The sequence below is a fragment of the Pantherophis guttatus genome, chromosome 14 (genome assembly GCF_059756535.1).
Source record: "Pantherophis guttatus breed Tessera chromosome 14, ASM5975653v1, whole genome shotgun sequence".
Classification (NCBI taxonomy): Eukaryota; Metazoa; Chordata; class Lepidosauria; order Squamata; family Colubridae; genus Pantherophis; species Pantherophis guttatus.
In genome coordinates, this window is record NC_142076.1 from 14,379,445 (window position 1) to 14,396,541 (window position 17,097).

General features: G+C 43.5%; 1 protein-coding gene across 1 annotated transcript in view; it reads right to left on the reverse strand.

Annotated features, from left to right (window-relative positions):
• APOLTP (apolipoprotein lipid transfer particle homolog) overlaps nt 1–17,097 on the reverse strand; it is an 86,925-nt gene that overhangs the window by 63,836 nt on the left and 5,992 nt on the right. Inside the window, exons 4-14 of the mRNA XM_087878599.1 lie at nt 16,566–16,636; nt 15,912–16,080; nt 14,375–14,512; nt 13,749–13,938; nt 12,513–12,649; nt 9,182–9,285; nt 7,010–7,175; nt 5,479–5,661; nt 4,707–4,859; nt 1,940–2,084; nt 642–800 (exon numbers count right to left, since the gene is read on the reverse strand). Of these exons, the coding sequence (XP_087734725.1) occupies nt 642–800; nt 1,940–2,084; nt 4,707–4,859; nt 5,479–5,661; nt 7,010–7,175; nt 9,182–9,285; nt 12,513–12,649; nt 13,749–13,938; nt 14,375–14,512; nt 15,912–16,080; nt 16,566–16,636 (1,615 nt within the window). The remainder of the gene's footprint in view (nt 1–641; nt 801–1,939; nt 2,085–4,706; nt 4,860–5,478; nt 5,662–7,009; nt 7,176–9,181; nt 9,286–12,512; nt 12,650–13,748; nt 13,939–14,374; nt 14,513–15,911; nt 16,081–16,565; nt 16,637–17,097) is intronic.

Sequence of the window (17,097 nt, forward strand, 5' to 3'; positions counted from 1 at the left end):
GCATCGGCTGGAACCCTGACAACACGGTCTTATTTTTGGGGAAACACGGTATATATCTGCCCTTTGTGTCTTGATCAGTGCAGGACATATTCTAGATCAGGACCTCATGGCAGTGCGACTGAACACAATTAATGTTGCTGGTGTTTGGGCAAGATTTGTTTTACTTGTACATATTTTAACCTTTATTTTATATTTGAAATTTGATGTTGCTTCTGACACATACAAACAAGCAAGCAAACTGTGCATCTTCATTATGCAGGTTCACATTTCAGATATGTGATTGAGTCATGAAGTGACTCAACTTTTCTACACAGGTAGAAAACACCTGTATTTAAAAAGGTTCTAAACATTCAGAAATAACATTCAGATTCTGCAGACACGATGACCGCATATATTTTTTTTTACAAACTGAAAAAAAGATCTAGAGATAATTTCAGATGTCTGAAGAAATGTGATTCAAGCCAGAGCTCAAGCAGTCAATTATTGGTCATTGTGTATTGCCCAAGGCTTAAGAGTTAATGCATAAAAACCCAAGGACTTAATCTTCATTCATTCATTCATTCATTCATTCATTCATTCATTCATTCATTCATTCATTCATTCATTCATCTTAAAACATGGTGCTTAATGCATTTAGCTACCTGAGTGGAAGGTAACATCTGTGTAGGAAGAAAATTTCCACGTTTCCCAATCAAATTCCTTGGGAATGATGTCTTCAGGCAGAGACTTCCTAAGATGCTGTTTTAGTGGGTCTTCTGTTCTTAAGAGCTCAGAAAGATGACTCCAGACAAAAGAGCCCACTCCAAAAATATATACAAACACACACACACACAAAACAAGAAAATACAGTTCAATTATTGGGAAAACAGAAGTTAAACCCGTTGTGGAATACATCATTACATTGATGACTTCAGAGATGCTGAATTACTACGGTTACTTTCATCTTGCAAAAATCTAAAATGTTATGACCAGATTCTTACATCGGGATAATCCATCATGTATTTTGATTATCTGAGGATGAATATTTGGGGCAAACTCAGGCACTGTTCTTCATCAACTATAGTGTGTGGCTTTCTGTACTAAGTAAAGCCAGAAAATTGCAGATTATTCAGTCAACTGTTTAATCAAGCTGAGGTTTAACAAAGATAGGTGAACAGACCTATAACCTATCCACAGATGCTTTGTGCATTATAGTTCTAAGCATGGGGATGCAGTGGCTCAGTGGCTAAGAGGCTGAGCTTGTCGATCGAAAGATCGGCAGTTCAGCGGTTCGAATCCCGAGTGTTGCGTAACAGGGTGAGCTCCCGTTACTTATCCCAGCTTCTGCCAACCTAACAGTTCCAAAGCACGTAAAAAATGCAAGTAGAAAAATAGGGACCAGCTTTGGTGGGAAGGGAACGGTGTTCCGTGCACCTTTGGCGTTGAGTCATGCCGGCCACATGACCACGGAGACGTCTTCAGACAGCGCTGGCTCTTTGGCTTTGAGATGAGCACCGCCCCCTAGAGTCGGGAATGACTAGCACATATGTGCGAGGGGAACCTTTACCTTTACCTAGTTCTAAGCATGTCTTTCTATAAGTAGTGTCCCATCAAGTTCCATGGCACTTTCTCCCAATTATATACGGATATGTTTGCAGCAGTGGTGGGTTGCCCCCGGTTCGCACCGGTTCTATAGAACCGGTAGTAAAACCGGTGGGAGGCCCTGCCCACTGACTCTGATGTCATGAAAATGCTTCTGTGCCGCGCGGCTCTGTTGCAAACCAGTAGTAAAGGTAAGTAGAACCCACCCCTGGTTTGCAGCCTAAATAATGCAATCATGTATTTATTCATAAATAGGTCCCTTACAATTCAGTGAAGCTTGTAACCAAATTCTTGCACTTAGGATGATAGCCGAATCTTCCAGAGGTGGGGGAATATCTAGGGAAAGACCTCCTCTTACCTTGACTGGATCGCTCCTCCTGCAAAGTCCATTTAATGTGATTGAATAAGTCTTTGCTAGGACATTTCATGGCCATAAGATACGAAGCAATTCTGATCTCAACGTTCTCATCGTAGGTTTGAAACAGACGGAGCAATACAGCACGCTAACATGAAAGAATATAGGATAAAGAAACAGTTTATCAAATGTTGGTCACATCTATTCATATCTCGTTTCAATTTCCCAACAACCTCCTGTCAGGCCTGGAAGCCCTCTTTTTCTTTGGATCTTCAGGCCTGCCACATTTACTACTGTGGGAAACTGGGAGGGGGGATTGTATAGAGCTAGGGTGATATGTAGTCATAATAACATTCCTTTCTCAGAGAGTCAAGGACATCATGCCCTGCACCTGGAAGGCTGGAACTGGGAGGCATCTCCAGTTGGGATGGTGCTTTGATTGGACCAGTGGTGGGTTCCTCCCAGTTTGGCCCGGTTCGCGAGAGCCAGTAGTGGTGACGATATGACATGATCGAACCGGTTCTCTGTCTTCGGGAGCTGGGCCCTCCCGCCCGCCCCGGTGTTATGCCGACCTTATATTTCTTCTTTTTTCGCCCAACTGAGAGGTGCGGCAGAGCGGATTGCCGCACCTCAGCTGGGCAGATTTGCAACGCATTTGCGCAAAGCACAAGTTTGGCGCGCGGGCGAGCAAACCGAGCACGCGCACGGCGATCACGCGCAAAGTGCACGACCGAAGAGAACCAGTAGTAAAGCCGGTTAGAACCCACCCCTGGATTGGACCTTGTGAAGGACGTGTGGGTGTTGGGCAGGGACTTTACTTTTACTTTACTTTTTACTTTTATTAGACTTCTATATCGCCCTTCTCCCGAACGACTCAGGGTGGTGTACAGCCATATTAAAACACATAAAATCACAAAATTTAAAAACCATTAAAATCAAAAATACAAAAATTTGGCCCACAAATTAAAAACTGACATACACCCAATTAAAATTCATATTCATGTTAGGCCAGCCCGGCTTGTTGGAACAAGAGGGTCTTCAGGGCGCGGCGAAAGGTGCGCAGGTCGGGGATCATACGCACATCTAGGGGCAGCTCATTCCAGAGGGCTGGTGCCCACACAGACTTGGACTTTCCTTTGGGTGGGGAAAACCTGGAAACTTTCAGATTCGGGTTTTCCCAGATGTGCCAATATGACATCTCTAATAAAATGGAACTTTGAGGAACTTCAAGCCTCGGAGTTTTCTTTCCTTGGGGGGTGTTACTTGGAACCCTGACATTAACCCAAATCTGAAAGTTAACAATGAGCCTTAGTACAAGATTTTATGAAGGCTTGATATTCAAATGTAAATAGTTCTTGTTTTCTGCAGAAGAAACCAACAACTAGGTTCGTGATGGTGAACCTATGGCATGTGTGCCACCTCTGGCACGCAGTGCCTTCTCTGTGGGCACGCGAGCCGTCTCCCCAGTTCAGCTCTGCTGCGCATGAGCGCACGCCTCCCACTTGCCAACTGGACTTTGGGTCTCTGCCGTGCATAGGCCGCATGCAGGGGGTCACTCATGCATGCACGAGGGGCGGGCCGTTTGTGTAGGGGCCATGTGCACATGCACGGGGGCAGGGCATGTGCAGGGTTGCATGTGCATGTGGGGGCGGTGCATGTGTGGGGCGTACACACATGCATGGGGGTCAGGCCCATGAGGGGGCTGTACGCATGCGTGGGATCAGGGCGCATGTGGAGCTGCATGCATGCACGGGGCCGCATGCACGGGGGGCACATGCCCGTTGCATTTTGGGGGTTTGCGCGCGCTTTGGGCGCTCGGTCCATAAAAGGTTAGCCATCACTGTACTAGGTGTTAGTCAAGCAGCCCTTTATTTCATAACATGTCATTAAAACATACAGGTTATGGTAACCATAGTCCTAAAAAACAATTATGCCTTTGTAAGTGATTTTTTTTGGGGGGGAATCCTAGGTTTTAAAACATGGCATGGAAATTGAAAATTTCAAGTAAAGTCTTTAAAGTAAAGTAAGGAAATGATGATAAGATGGTAAGGTAAGATAATATCAGACATAAGAAATAATAAGAGAGAAGAGAGAAGAGAGGGAAGGGAAGGGAAGGGAAGGGAAGGGAAGGGAAGGGAAGGGAAGGGAAGAGAAGAGAAGAGAAGAGAAGAGAAGAGAAGAGAAGAGAAGAGAAGAGAAGAGAAGTTAACCAACATATGGTACAACTACACTTAGAATATTGCACTCAGTTCTGCTCACATCAAAACAGTGTTATAGAATTGGAAAAGAGTAAGGATGACTTAATACAATTGCAAAGCTAGAATCCACTTTCCCTCTGAGGAAAGTTTATAACAACTTGGTTTACCTATCAGCTAAGCTCTAAGGATTTGGGCTTTCACTGTGGAAATTCAAACACTGGGGTCTGAAAATCATGGCTTAGATCTATGTCCGATTTGAGTCCTTATTATCTAACAATCAAACCATGAATGGCTTCTTAAAGAACCATGTTAAGATAACCATTGTTACCATTATAGCATTTTAGCTAAAATCAAAAGCTAGTGAAGAAAGTAAAGCAATACTGTAGGAACCCACTTTCATAATACTAGATCCCAGGATCATCCAATGAATAGGAAGAGAGTTGGATCCTGTGGCCCTATATTCAGATCCAGCAGTCATGTCTTTAACACCTCATTTGCTCCTTTTTTTCTCTACCACGCGGATGTTGTATTTTATTCAAAATGGGATAGGCAATCAACTCTACATCACCTACGTTGGCTGCACAGGGGATGCGCCGGAAAGCTTCAATGGCTGCCAGCCGGATTTCAGTTGGGTTGGTTTTCAGCACCGCACAGGAACTCAAGGGTGTTGTCAAAGACGTTGCCGCCAGCCCTGCATTTCCAATTGCATTTAAGATCAGTTCCATCTGAGAAGCCAAAGTGAAGTTGAGTGAGGCATCCCGCAAATAAAAATAAAATAAAATAAAAATAATAGAAATGAAAAAAGCCTTTGAAAGAAGCTTCAGAAAAAAAGCCTTCAAACAGAGCTTCAGGAAAAAAAGCCTCAGAACCAAAGCTTCAGAAAAAAAGCCTCCAAACAGAGCTTCAGAAAAAAAGCCTCTGAAAGAAGCTTCAGAAAAAAAGCCTCTGAAACAGAGCTCTGTTTCGGAGGCTTTCAGAGGCAGAAAAAAAAGTTTTTTCTGAAACAGAGTTTCAGAAGTTTCAGAGGCAGAAAAAAAAAAAAAAAGCAAGGCACAGAGCTCACAACCAAGGAACCTGTTGCTAAAATTCACCTCTGGGAACAGCTGATTGGCGGAATACCCCCAATCAGCTTTTTTCTTATTTTCCTCCCCAAAAACTAAGGTGCGTCTTATACTCCGGTGCATCTTATACTCCGAAAAATATGGTATTTTGTGTTGGGGGGGGGGAAGGCTGCACTAAGGGAGGCTCATCCAATCTCATTATATGCATATTATGCATTGACAATAAAGGTTTGAACTGAATTGAATTCTTTTTCTTCATCTTTAACCAAACACAAGACTCTACCTGAGCAGTTCCCTCTGATTTGGACCTGGCACATTTCCCTCCTAAGCGTCTTCCCAGAATTTTCATAATCCTCAGTACTGCTGGTACTTGATCGCAGTTGGTTCTTTTGGAGCAGAAGTGATGCAGCAAAGACGTTAATCCTAAGAATGCTATTTGCCGTTCTTTGGGTAACTCCAACAGAGGCTGAACAAGAGAGAGATAGGAAAATAAATCCATTATATTATATAATTGGGGGGTGGGGGAATCAAGTTAGATTAAGACCTGGAGACAAATGTAGTGAAGAACCTCAAGAGAGAATCTGGAGAGCATGGCAGAAGATCAAACACTGGGTTGTATACTATAGACGAATGGTGGTACCTAAAGAAAGGTATCTGATACCAAACTTAATCAATTATAAAGATTTGGAGGGACCCAGGAGCTGAACAGAAATGTCTCTATTCTTTACCTCCTTTCTTTAAGTTTGAGCCTTGATGCTTTTGACATATGGGCTAAAGTTCTGATTCTCAAATTGATTCTCTCTTTATATATTTATTTTTCAAACGTATACCTGCACACCCCTGACAAAGCTAGCTGATAGGGGTGTACAACATTGGACAACCAGAAACAGCATTAAAACAATAAACCTATCGATAATCAGCAAGAAAACCGATCCTATCACAATTAAAAATAGCCATGTGTTCAAATACGTGAGTTTTAGGAAATGAATACCATCTTATGAACACAGGTGTACAATGATAAAAGTTGACATCCAAAATATCTACGGGACATTGTATTAGTTGTTCCTTAGATAAATAATTATATTTATATAAGAGAGCCTTCTCTGTGGGGGCACCTACGATCTGGAACGAGCTCCCCCCGGAGATACGGAGGATCCCGGATCTGCGCACCTTCCGTCGCGCGCTTAAGACTTTCCTATTCCATCAAGCTAGCCTGGTCTAAATCTTCTCCCCTTTTTAAATGTAAATTTTAATTTGTTTTAAATTATGGGGTATTTTAAATTCAGCCAAATTATTTAATTCGTTTTTAATTCATTTTAAATTTTTTGTATTTATGTGTTTTATCTCGTGGCTGTTCGCCGCCCTGAGTTCTTCGGGAGAAGGGCGGTATAGAAATTTAATAAAATAAATAAAATAAAATAAATATACATTCTATACTGTACCTATGACTAGGTTTTCAGATAAAAGTTAAACCATATGTACTGTTTAAGATATACAGTAAACTGGATAAATCATTCAGTATGCCCCAACCAGCTGGTTGGCTGGCCAGCCAGCCAGCCAGCCAACCAACCAACTGACCAACTGATTGACGGACCAACCAACCAATCAACCAAACAATCAAACAAACAACCATCCAACCAACTTTATTGTGGATTGAAATGGTCATCTGCTTCATACAACATGTGATTTTCCTGATGATTCTGGTTTACCCATTTTGGTTTCTAAACCTTGGTTTTTAGATTAGTCTCTTATGTGAGTACAGCTGATACATCTGCCCAAGCAGCCACAACCAAGCCATCCGTTATCCTGCTTACAGCTAAAGCATCCATCATGCCTGCAGTGGGCTCTGGGATGAAGGCGAGGGACCTCAGGAAACGATCGATGCGGTCCTCATCTACTTCTTGCAAAAGAATCAGCTTTTCCATCAGGACAACGCAGGGTTCGGTTGCACAAAAGGGAAGGGCATCCAAGAGAGGCCGCCTGAAAGAAACGTGAGAACGGTAACGCAATTGAGGTATGTAAAGCATGGACAGTTTGCTAGGTTGGTTGTTAGGTGGAGACTGATAGATTGATAGGTCTGTCGAGTTGAGACTCGTTAGGCCTATCCTGCTTAGGTAGGAAACCCTATAGCATTCCAGACAAATGGTTGTCCAATATCTTCTTAAAAACTTCCAGTGTTGGAGCATTCACAACTTCTGGAGGCAGGTTGTTTCACTGATTCATTGTTCTCACTGTCAGGAAATTTCTCCTTAGTTCTAGGTTGCTTCTCTCCTTGATGAGTTTCCACCCACTGCTTCTTGTCCTGCCCTCAGGTGCTTTGGAGAAGAGCTTGTCTCCCTCTTCTTTGTGGCAGCCCCTGAGATATTGGAACACTTCTCTTATGTCTCCCCTAGGCCTTGTTTTCTTTTTTTTTTAATAAGCAAACTTTATTAAATTATCAAACAATTATAAAAACAGTTAAAACCATAATAAAATATTCATATACATAGATCATGATGTCAGCGTTGCAATGCTGGCATAGAGAGAGGGCAGAGGAGAGCGAAAGATAAACTCTGAAACTTTTGCCTGCTAAATTCCTTTGAAGCCCGGTTGTCGTGGAAATGAGGGGAGGGGGCACATTCCTGTGAAATGACGAGGAAAAGAAGTCTGAAGAATGACTTGGAAGACAGCCAATGAGAAGCAGAGATTTGGGGATCGGAAAAGGAGGAATTGGGAGGCAAAAGGTCAGTCTTGTCCATGCGGAGTCATGATCCAGTGGCTGAGCTCAATTAAAGAAAGATTTCCTTAAAGATTGGCAGTTTGGAAATTCATTTAATTTTGAGATAGCACCGCAGTCTGACAGATGGACAAGACTCACCTTTCCCAGCCAAACAGTCTGACACATATCTTGTAACTGACATTTCATTTCTATTCTTTTACATAGCTATATATATATTCTTCTCCTCTACACATTATATATTTCATAACCTAGTCCCGCATTCATCCTCATGACGGTGAAGTCATTGTTAGTATTTATATGAAATAAGCATGGAAATACACTCCCAATTATCAGTTCTTAATTTAAAACTCACTCTTTACTAAGTATATCCTTATCCACTTTCTTTTCACTTAATCCAATCATACCACTTTTAAGGTATGGGACAAGTGGTATGACTGGTCCTTGTTTTCATTAAACTAGGCATACCCAGTATTTGATATAACAGAAATAATTCAGTTATCTCTTCCTTGAGTTTTTTTCCTCATGAAATTCCACTAAATAGATCTCTCAGTAAGACGCTACCAAATTCCTCTGGGGACCGACCCAACCATCTACTGCTTAGGAGGAAAAGTAGCTCTGAGCACTAGGCTTGGCATAAAGTGCATGAAAGGACCTGTTCAACTCTCTTGCACTCTGTGTGTCTGAACATATCTGGAAGTGTTTTTGACATGAAATTAGATAAATCTCTTTTGCATCAATAGGTAGAGTATCTATTGCCCTAAATCAGGGGTCAGCAACCCGTGGCTCTGGAGCCGTGTGTGGCTCTTTTATCCCTCTGCTGTGGCTCCCTGTTGCTGGTCAGCTCCACAATTGATAGGGCTTTCGGTTAGGACAGGTAGAGGAAAAAGGACGCTGTGCTAGGAGGAGACTCTATGGTAGGGGAACCGGACTTCCAGTCAGCAGAGGAAAAAGGACGCTGTGCTAGGAGGAGACTCTATGGTAGGGGAACCAGACTTCCGGTCAGCAGAGGAAAAAGGGCGCCATGCTAGGAGGAGACTATGATGGGGGAACTGGACTTCTGGTTGGCTCCAGAATTGAATGGGGGCTTCTGGTTAGGACCTTTGTGGCTCTTTGAGTGTTTAAGGTTGCTGACCCCTGCCCTAAGTGTAAACACCCATTTATGTGGAGCAGAGTGAGAGATCTTGTGGTTGACTTTGATAAATCTTAATTAAATGTTCCATGTTGCCTTCTTCTGAGTTACTTCTGGGCCCATATTTAGCCACCTTACCAGTTATCTTGACATTTGGAAGAAGGACTCTTCCACAGGTCCATCAAGGCATCGGTGGAGACCTGCCGAAGTGCAAACACCAAATTCAGGAACAGATCTGTAGGCTGCGGAGAAAAAGAGGACCTGGATTAGGGTTTAATACATTTAAAAATCAGTAGTCTGGAAAATGTCTCCCAGTACCAAATTGGATGAAATGCAAAACATCATAACCATGTGTTGGAAAGGATGTATTCTCAAGGGACTAAGAAAAGTGCTGGAAAGGAAAATGAAGTCTTGAAAGCAGGTCTGATAACTCCATCTCATTATAGTTTTCTTCATGACTGTGATGGTATGTGCGAAAGACCTTGAGAGAAGGAGCAAAGAAATGCTGTCTAGGGAATGGTCAGAAAAGAGAAAGCATAGCCTGCAACTGAATAATGGGCTAGGTAAGAAGCTTGGAAGGAACCTCCTTAGTTTCTCAGACTGTGAAAGAGACGATGGTAGATCTGTACTTTCAAGCTTGAAGATTGATGTCAAGTACTGTAGATCAGATAGGAAACACAACCGGATGAGCTGATTCTATTTTATTTTAAAGCTACATTAATAGAATCTTCCAAAACCTAGCTGTCTTGAAATTTATAATGCTGGGAAAGGTAGAAGGAAAAGGAAGAGAATGAGTAGAAACAAGGTGAATAGATTCAATTATAATGTTGATGGATACACTGGTAGAACATCTAAAGAAGCAGTTGGGGATGTTTCATTCTAGAGAAGAGAAGAGTGATTGGTTTCAGTCAATAATTACTTGATGTCAGTACAAAAGACCAAGTCCACATGTGGAGAAAGACTCAAACTGATTTATTTCTAAAAACTGTGCACAGGAACCTCCTCCACTAATAGTTAGCATCTGCTTAGAGTTAGATAAGGGTCAACAGCACTCAAGGGAGGAGGGGTGGACTTAGTTCACTTGTGGCTATGTAGGGATTCTAGGTTGATCTCTCATTTAACGCTCACCCTGTCGGGTGCAAGAAATAGGGAATCAGGGTTAGATCCAGTGGTGGAATTCTGTGAGTGTGGCTTGGTGTGCATGGCATGGTTTGGTGGGCGTGGCAGGGGAAGGATACTGTAAAATCTCCATTCCCACCCCCACTCTAGCGGAAGGTTACTGCAAAATCCCCATGTCCTCCCGATCAGCTGGGACCCGGAAGGCAGAGAATAGATGGGGGCGGGGCCAGTCAGAGGTGGTATTTACCGGTTCTCCGAACTACTCAAAATTTCCGCTACCGGTTCTCCAGAACTGGTCAGAACCTGCTGAATAGCACCTCTGGTTAGATCCAAAATGGGAATAAGTTTATTCCATGCTTCCTCTAAACAAGAATGGGAACTGTTTATGGTCAAGGCGAATTGGTGGTAGATAAGAGTCAACAGAATCCAAGGTAGATTGGACTGAGATCTCTTGTGGGCATGGCATGCTTGACCCCTCCCTTGGGCTCAGCTTGGTCATCTCCTACATGCCCCCAGATTCTGCCATTCTTCTCCTACACGTTGATGATACACAATCAGCCCATTAAAAGGCTAAATAAGGGAACAAATACAAGCTTTCTGGATTCTTGCCTTTAAGCTATGTATCACTGATGCTTTTCTACAGCAGCATCAGCAATGAAAGAAGAAGTGAACCCAAAATCTTGTCCCTTTTGAGGGGAATCTAACCCAGAGGGAGTTCCCACCCCCCAAGCCAACTCTTTCTTTCTTTCCTACCTCCCTTTCTATAGCTTCCTCTTTCTCCCTGTCTGCCTTTTTGCTCAATTCACAGCCCATTATTTAATCCCATTTACATTCAATCTGATCCTACAATGGGTGGGCAGCAGCTCTATAGAGGCTCCCCTCTGAGTGACAAGCATTTCCTCCTCTGCTTTCAATGGGGGACGAGGGAGATTCCTCCCAAGCTTCTTTCATTCTTGTTTTGCTTGCCTGAATGGCCTGTATAATCTCACCCTATTTGAAAGCAAAAAATAATAATAATAGCAGGGGACAAGGGAGACTATGCCTGGCTGGTAAAGACAGGGTTTCCAAGGTGATCTTGTGGACAATTCCCATAAGCCTCTTCCTAAACAAGAGGAGGTTTTTTTTTTTTTAAAGGATGCAGATTTGGAGATAAGGAGAGTAAGTTGGAGCAGAGAAATATAACACAGATGGCTAGGCCTACAAGATGCGGTCGACACAGGATAAAGGGAAAATGTAGGTGGTCCTCAACTTACAGGAGTTTGCTTAGTGGCCATTCAAAGTTACAACAGCACTGAGAAAAGCGACTTACGGATGTTTTTCACACAACCATGGCCACGTTCCCATGATCACCTAATCCAGGGGTCTGCAACCTTAAACACTCAAAGAGCCATTTGGACCCGTTTCCCACAGAAAAGAAAACACCGGGAGCCACAAAAACCCTTCCCGTGCCTGACTATTTCTTGAGCGGCCACAAAACTAGCCTATGTAGTTGAATTAAATGTTCTGTTTTCTTCTGAAACTTTTCTTGGATTTATCCATGGTTGGCCTCCCGGGGGTTGAAAAGCTCAATAAATCGTATGCTGGTGGGTGCCGCACATTGTCGGTGGTGACACATATTTTGAGTGACGGAGCCGCAGTAGAGGGGTGAAAGAGCCACATGCGGCTCCAGAGCCACAGGTTGCTGACCCCTGACCTAATCAAAATTGAGATGCTTGGCAACTGACTCACATGTCAGTGTCCCAGGGTCATGTGATCCAGAGGTGGGGTCTACATAATTTACTTACCGGTTCGCCCAGCACTGAAAATGTGAGCGCACCTCCACGCATGCACACGACCTTCCGTGCATGAACTTTGCTCACATGTGCGGCTTCCATGCATGCACACTGAGGTGGCTCAGTGGCTAAGACACTGAGCTTGTCGATCGAAAGGTCGGCAATTCAGCGGTTCGAATCCCTAGAGCCGCGTAACGGGGTGAGCTCCCGTGACTTGTCCCAGCTTCTGCCAACCTAGCAGTTCGAAAGCAGGTAAAAAATGCAAGTAGAAAAAATAGGGACCACCTTTGGTGGGAAGGGAACAGCGTTCCATGCACCTTTGGCGTTGAGTCATGCCGGCCACATGACCACGGAGACATCTTCGGACAGCGCTGGCTCTTTGGCTTTGAAACAGAGATGAGCACCACTCCCTAGAGTCAGGAACGACTAGCACATATGTGCGAGGGGAACCTTTACCTTTACTGTGGAGAGAACTTCTGCCCAACCTATTTTATTTTATTTGGAAAGGGATGAAGGCAATCTTGAAGGTATGAGTTGGGGTACTCTGTGTGGCCAATCATGATAATTCAATAAACTACCTCGGTATCCATGGTAGGTTTCATGCAGAGCTTCTGAAGAACATTAGCTACTTCTTCCATTTCCTCCTCTTTGGACAATGGTGCCATTTTCTCTTTTTGATAGAGCAGGCTGCTTTCATAGATGTCACTAGTGGGTACTAGAGAAATGAAACCAGCATTACTTTACACCGAAAGCATCGTTCAAAGATGTTTGTTCCCTAATATGGAACAGTAAGTTCCATTCTTCTTCCTTGATGAATGGAAGTGTCAAGGTTCCAAGTAATATCTCCCCAGAATGAAAAAAATCCAAGGTTTCCATATTTCATCAAGATCTCTTTATTAGAAACATATCAAATTGGCAAGGTCATGGTGTAATTCCGAATCTGACCTCACTCTGGAATTTCACCCACTAAAAGCAAAAGTTTGAAACGCCCTCCCCCACCCCAACTCATGGTCACAATCTCTAATCAGCTCATAGTCCATCGTTCGATGACTCCAAACTCCACCTTCTGCCAGCTGCAAGCACCTTCTCAGTTCCCGCGGGAAAGAATGCCAACTAACCACAGCATCCCCCCTTATCTCTACAACCCTCATTTCTACTGCTAGAACGCGGCGTGCCTGAAGCATCATTAAAGAAAGCTAAGAAAAGAATAGGCAAGGACTACAATAAAATAGGGACGCAGTGGCTCAGTGGCTAAGACACTGAGCTTGTCGATCGAAAGGTCGGCAGTTTCAGCCGTTCGAATCCCTAGTGCCGCAAAACGGGGTGAGCTCCGTTCCTTGTCCCAGCTTCTGCCAACCTAGAAGTTCGAAAGCACATTAAAAAATGCAAGTAGGAAAATAGGGACCACCTTTGGTGGGAAGGGGACAGCGTTCCGTGCGCCTTTGGCGTTGAGTCATGCCGGCCACATGACCACAGAGACGTCTTTGGACAGCGCTGGCTCTTCGGCTTAGAAACGGAGATGAACACTGCCCCCCTAGAGTCAGGAACGACTAGCACATATGTGCAAGGGGAACCTTTACCTTTACCTTTTTACAATAAAATATGGCTATACATACGTCAGCTTCAGGGTCGACCAGAAGTACCAAACCTGTTTTATTTTGGGATCCAAGGAGAAGCAACATCCGCTAACCACTGTCCAGAGACAGTGAATTAAAGCAGTAACAAATCACCGTTCTTTGGCTCTACTCAATAGTAGGGTTGGCCATGCCACAGTCATCCCATTAATTTATTCTTGCTTGGAGGCATCAACCAACCTTTTTCCTGGGATATACTATGAGCTTCAGTTCGGAAGAGCTTCAAGTCTGTCCGAGTTTGCATCTTCACTCCACTGCCCTTCCTTGCAGGAGGTGTAACAAGGTGGTACTCCATACATTTGATTTCCGCAAGGATCCCTTTCTCCTCAAATCTCTGGATACATTCAAGTTTGGAAGACAGAAGTTGCTCCTGGGGGTGAAGCAGACACACGTGATCTAATGGATCAGTCATGAAGATCTATTATCAATAGCAATAGTACTTAGACTTATATACCTCTTCATAGTACTTTTACTCTAAGCGGTTTACAGAGTCAGTCTCTTGTCTCCAACAATCTGGGTCCTCATTTTACTGGCCTCAGAAGGATGGAAGGCTGAGTCAACCTTCAACTGGTGAGATTTGAACTGCCGAACTGCAGCTAGCAGTCAGCTGAAATAGCCTGCAGTGCTGCACTCTAACAACTGTGCCACTTCGGCTCTTGTAATCAAAACCATTTCAGATATAATAAAATGGAGGGCAATTATTTTTTCATTTAGGGATGCTATTTCTAACTGGCATCACAGTTGCTAAAAGCCACCCCAAAGCAGGACACAATTAACAGGGGGAAAAAAATTAAAATTAAAGTTACCGATGCATTGGGAAGAGCCACAGATTTCAGAGAAGTAAATCCAGAAAAATGGTGAGAACACAAGTTGAAGTCTTTCATCTTCAGAAGGACCGAACCTTTCTGTTGGTACTGAGTGGGACATTTCCCTGAAATATCCACCTGAAGTCACAATAGGTAAGATAATAATAAATTGAATTGATCTTGAATAAAATTGAATAAATTGAATAAATTGAAGGGACCTTGGAGGTCTTCTAGTCCAGCCCCCTGATTAAGCAGAAGTCCCTGTACCATTTCACACAAGTGTCTGTCCAGTATTGTTTTCCTTTGTAAGGAAAACAAAGTCAGGATTGCTTTGGATACCTTAGTTACCCAAAACGTAATAATAACCCAGTGATGGCGAATCTTTACAGCACCGGTCATGTGGAAACATCGCACGCACATGCGTGCTTGTCAGGGCCACGCTCCGGAAAAGCCGAACTTCCGGGTTCTAGCGCGTATGTGTGCCCGACGATCAGCTGCCCGGTGCCTCACTGCCATGTGTGTGAAGGGATTGCGCTCCGGAAAAGCTGAACTTCCAGGTTCTGGTGCACATGCGCACCTGACAATCAGCTGGCCAGGGTGCATGCGCACACTGGTTTTTGGCACTGCCACATGTGCGAAGAACAGCTGATTGTCACACACACATGCGCGCCAAAAACCCGGAAGACGAACAGGCAAGGCCGCATGTGCCGGGCAACATGGCTTTGTGTACCACGTTGGGCACGCATTCCATAGGTTCTCCATCACGGTTCTAACCCATAGCTTAGCAGAAATAAAGGAGATGGGTGAGAAATGGTACTAAAATGATAGCGCAGGAATGAGACACTTCTGGGCCATAAACCCCATCCAGTTTGTCAGGCTGACTAATCTGAGTTATCTTTCACTGTCCTGGCTGCCTCCCATCAGACCTATCCAGGGGCGGGCTTCAAAAATTTTAGCAAAGGGTTCTCTACCCAGTTGCTGGGTGGGCGTGGCCATGGTGGGCATGGCCATGGCTGGGCGGGAGGCATTTCTGCCCTTCCCAGGCTCTGGAGGCTTTCCTTGAGCCTCTGGGAGGGTGAAAACAGCCTCCCCAGGCTCCAGAGGCTTGTTTACGGCCTTCCCGAACTTCCAGTAGACCCATTTTTCACCCTCTCCGAGCCTCTGCATGTGCCCTGCACTTACCTGCATCCAAAACAGGCCGCATGGGGACTCCTGGGAGGGGCGGGGCAGGGTGGGCATAGCCAGCCAGGAGTGGGATTTGGGAGTTCTCCGAACTGCATAGAATCTTAGCTAGAGGTTCTCGCGAACCCCCAGCAGCCCAACCCTGGACCTATCAATGCGTCACACTTACTGACATTGTAATTGGGATGTTGCATTGGTTTGTTCACCCAGTGCCCTCCTCTTTCTAAAAATGCAAAAAGCTTTTTAAAAGCTGAGATATAAACAGTGATAGCAATGGGACATAGGAATATGAGGTTACCAAACTCACAGCCTTATGAATGGGTTAAACTCAGTGTTGTGTTTTAAAGAGCTTCACCTCTTCCACGCTGTTGTTGGCAGCGGCTCCCAACGATGATGTCTGGAGACCACTCAGAACACCCCGTTTGATGTTTAGGGCCCAAGTTGACTCATTCTTCTGGGGAAAGATCTTCAGAACTTTCCCATTGTGAAAACAAAACCACAGTGGGTATCGCTCCAAAATTTCCCTAGAAGACAATAAGATTTCTTTTTTTTAAAAAAAAAAGTAAGCTAAGGAAATGCGAGCACATTATGTGAAGACCTAACCCCCTGGTGAAGTCTACAATGCTGGAGAAGGAGAGAGAAGAAGAGGATGACCAACAGCAAGGGGATGGACTCAGTTATAGTGTGCCATTGGAAGGACTGAAGGACCAGGTTGGAGACAGATGGTTATGGAGAAAAACTATCTATGTAGCCTTTAAAAGTTGACATCAATTTGCACACAATCAATCAATCAATCAACGCAAAGATGTAGTTCTCTGCAAAAAGCTGAAATACTGGGAAAGATGGAAAGAAAGAGAAGAGGTCAACCAACAGCAAAATGGGTAGACTTAGTTATATGGTGATGGGAGCACCATGGGAAGGCTGGAATCCTAAAGTAGCATTCTACTTAGTAAATTTTTTCCCATCTTGCTCAAAGGTTTTTATTTTTTTAAACCCAGAACTGTTTTACCTTAAACTGTCATTTTCATTCATCAGCTTCACCTCGGATTCAAAGATGTTTTTGATCTGTACTCCTTGCAACTAGGGACAAGAACAGATGTCAACACAATATAACTCCCAAAACTGCTGAAGAAGATAGATAGATAGATAGATAGATAGATAGATAGATAGATAGATAGATAGATAGATAGATAGATAGATGGACAGACAGACAGACAGATAGACAGAGATAGAGATAGATAGAGAAATAGATAGATACTGTAGATAGATAGATAGATAGATAGATAGATAGATAGATAGATAGATAGATAGATAGATAGATAGATAGAGATAGATAGATAGATAGATAGATAGGTACTGTAGATAGATAGATAGATAGATAGATAGATATAGATAGATAGATAGATAGATAGATAGATAGATGATAGATGGATAGATAGATAGATACTGTAGATAGATATTGTAAATAAATAAATGATAGATAGATAGATAGATAGATAGATAGATAGATAGATAGATACTGTAGATAGATACTGTAAATA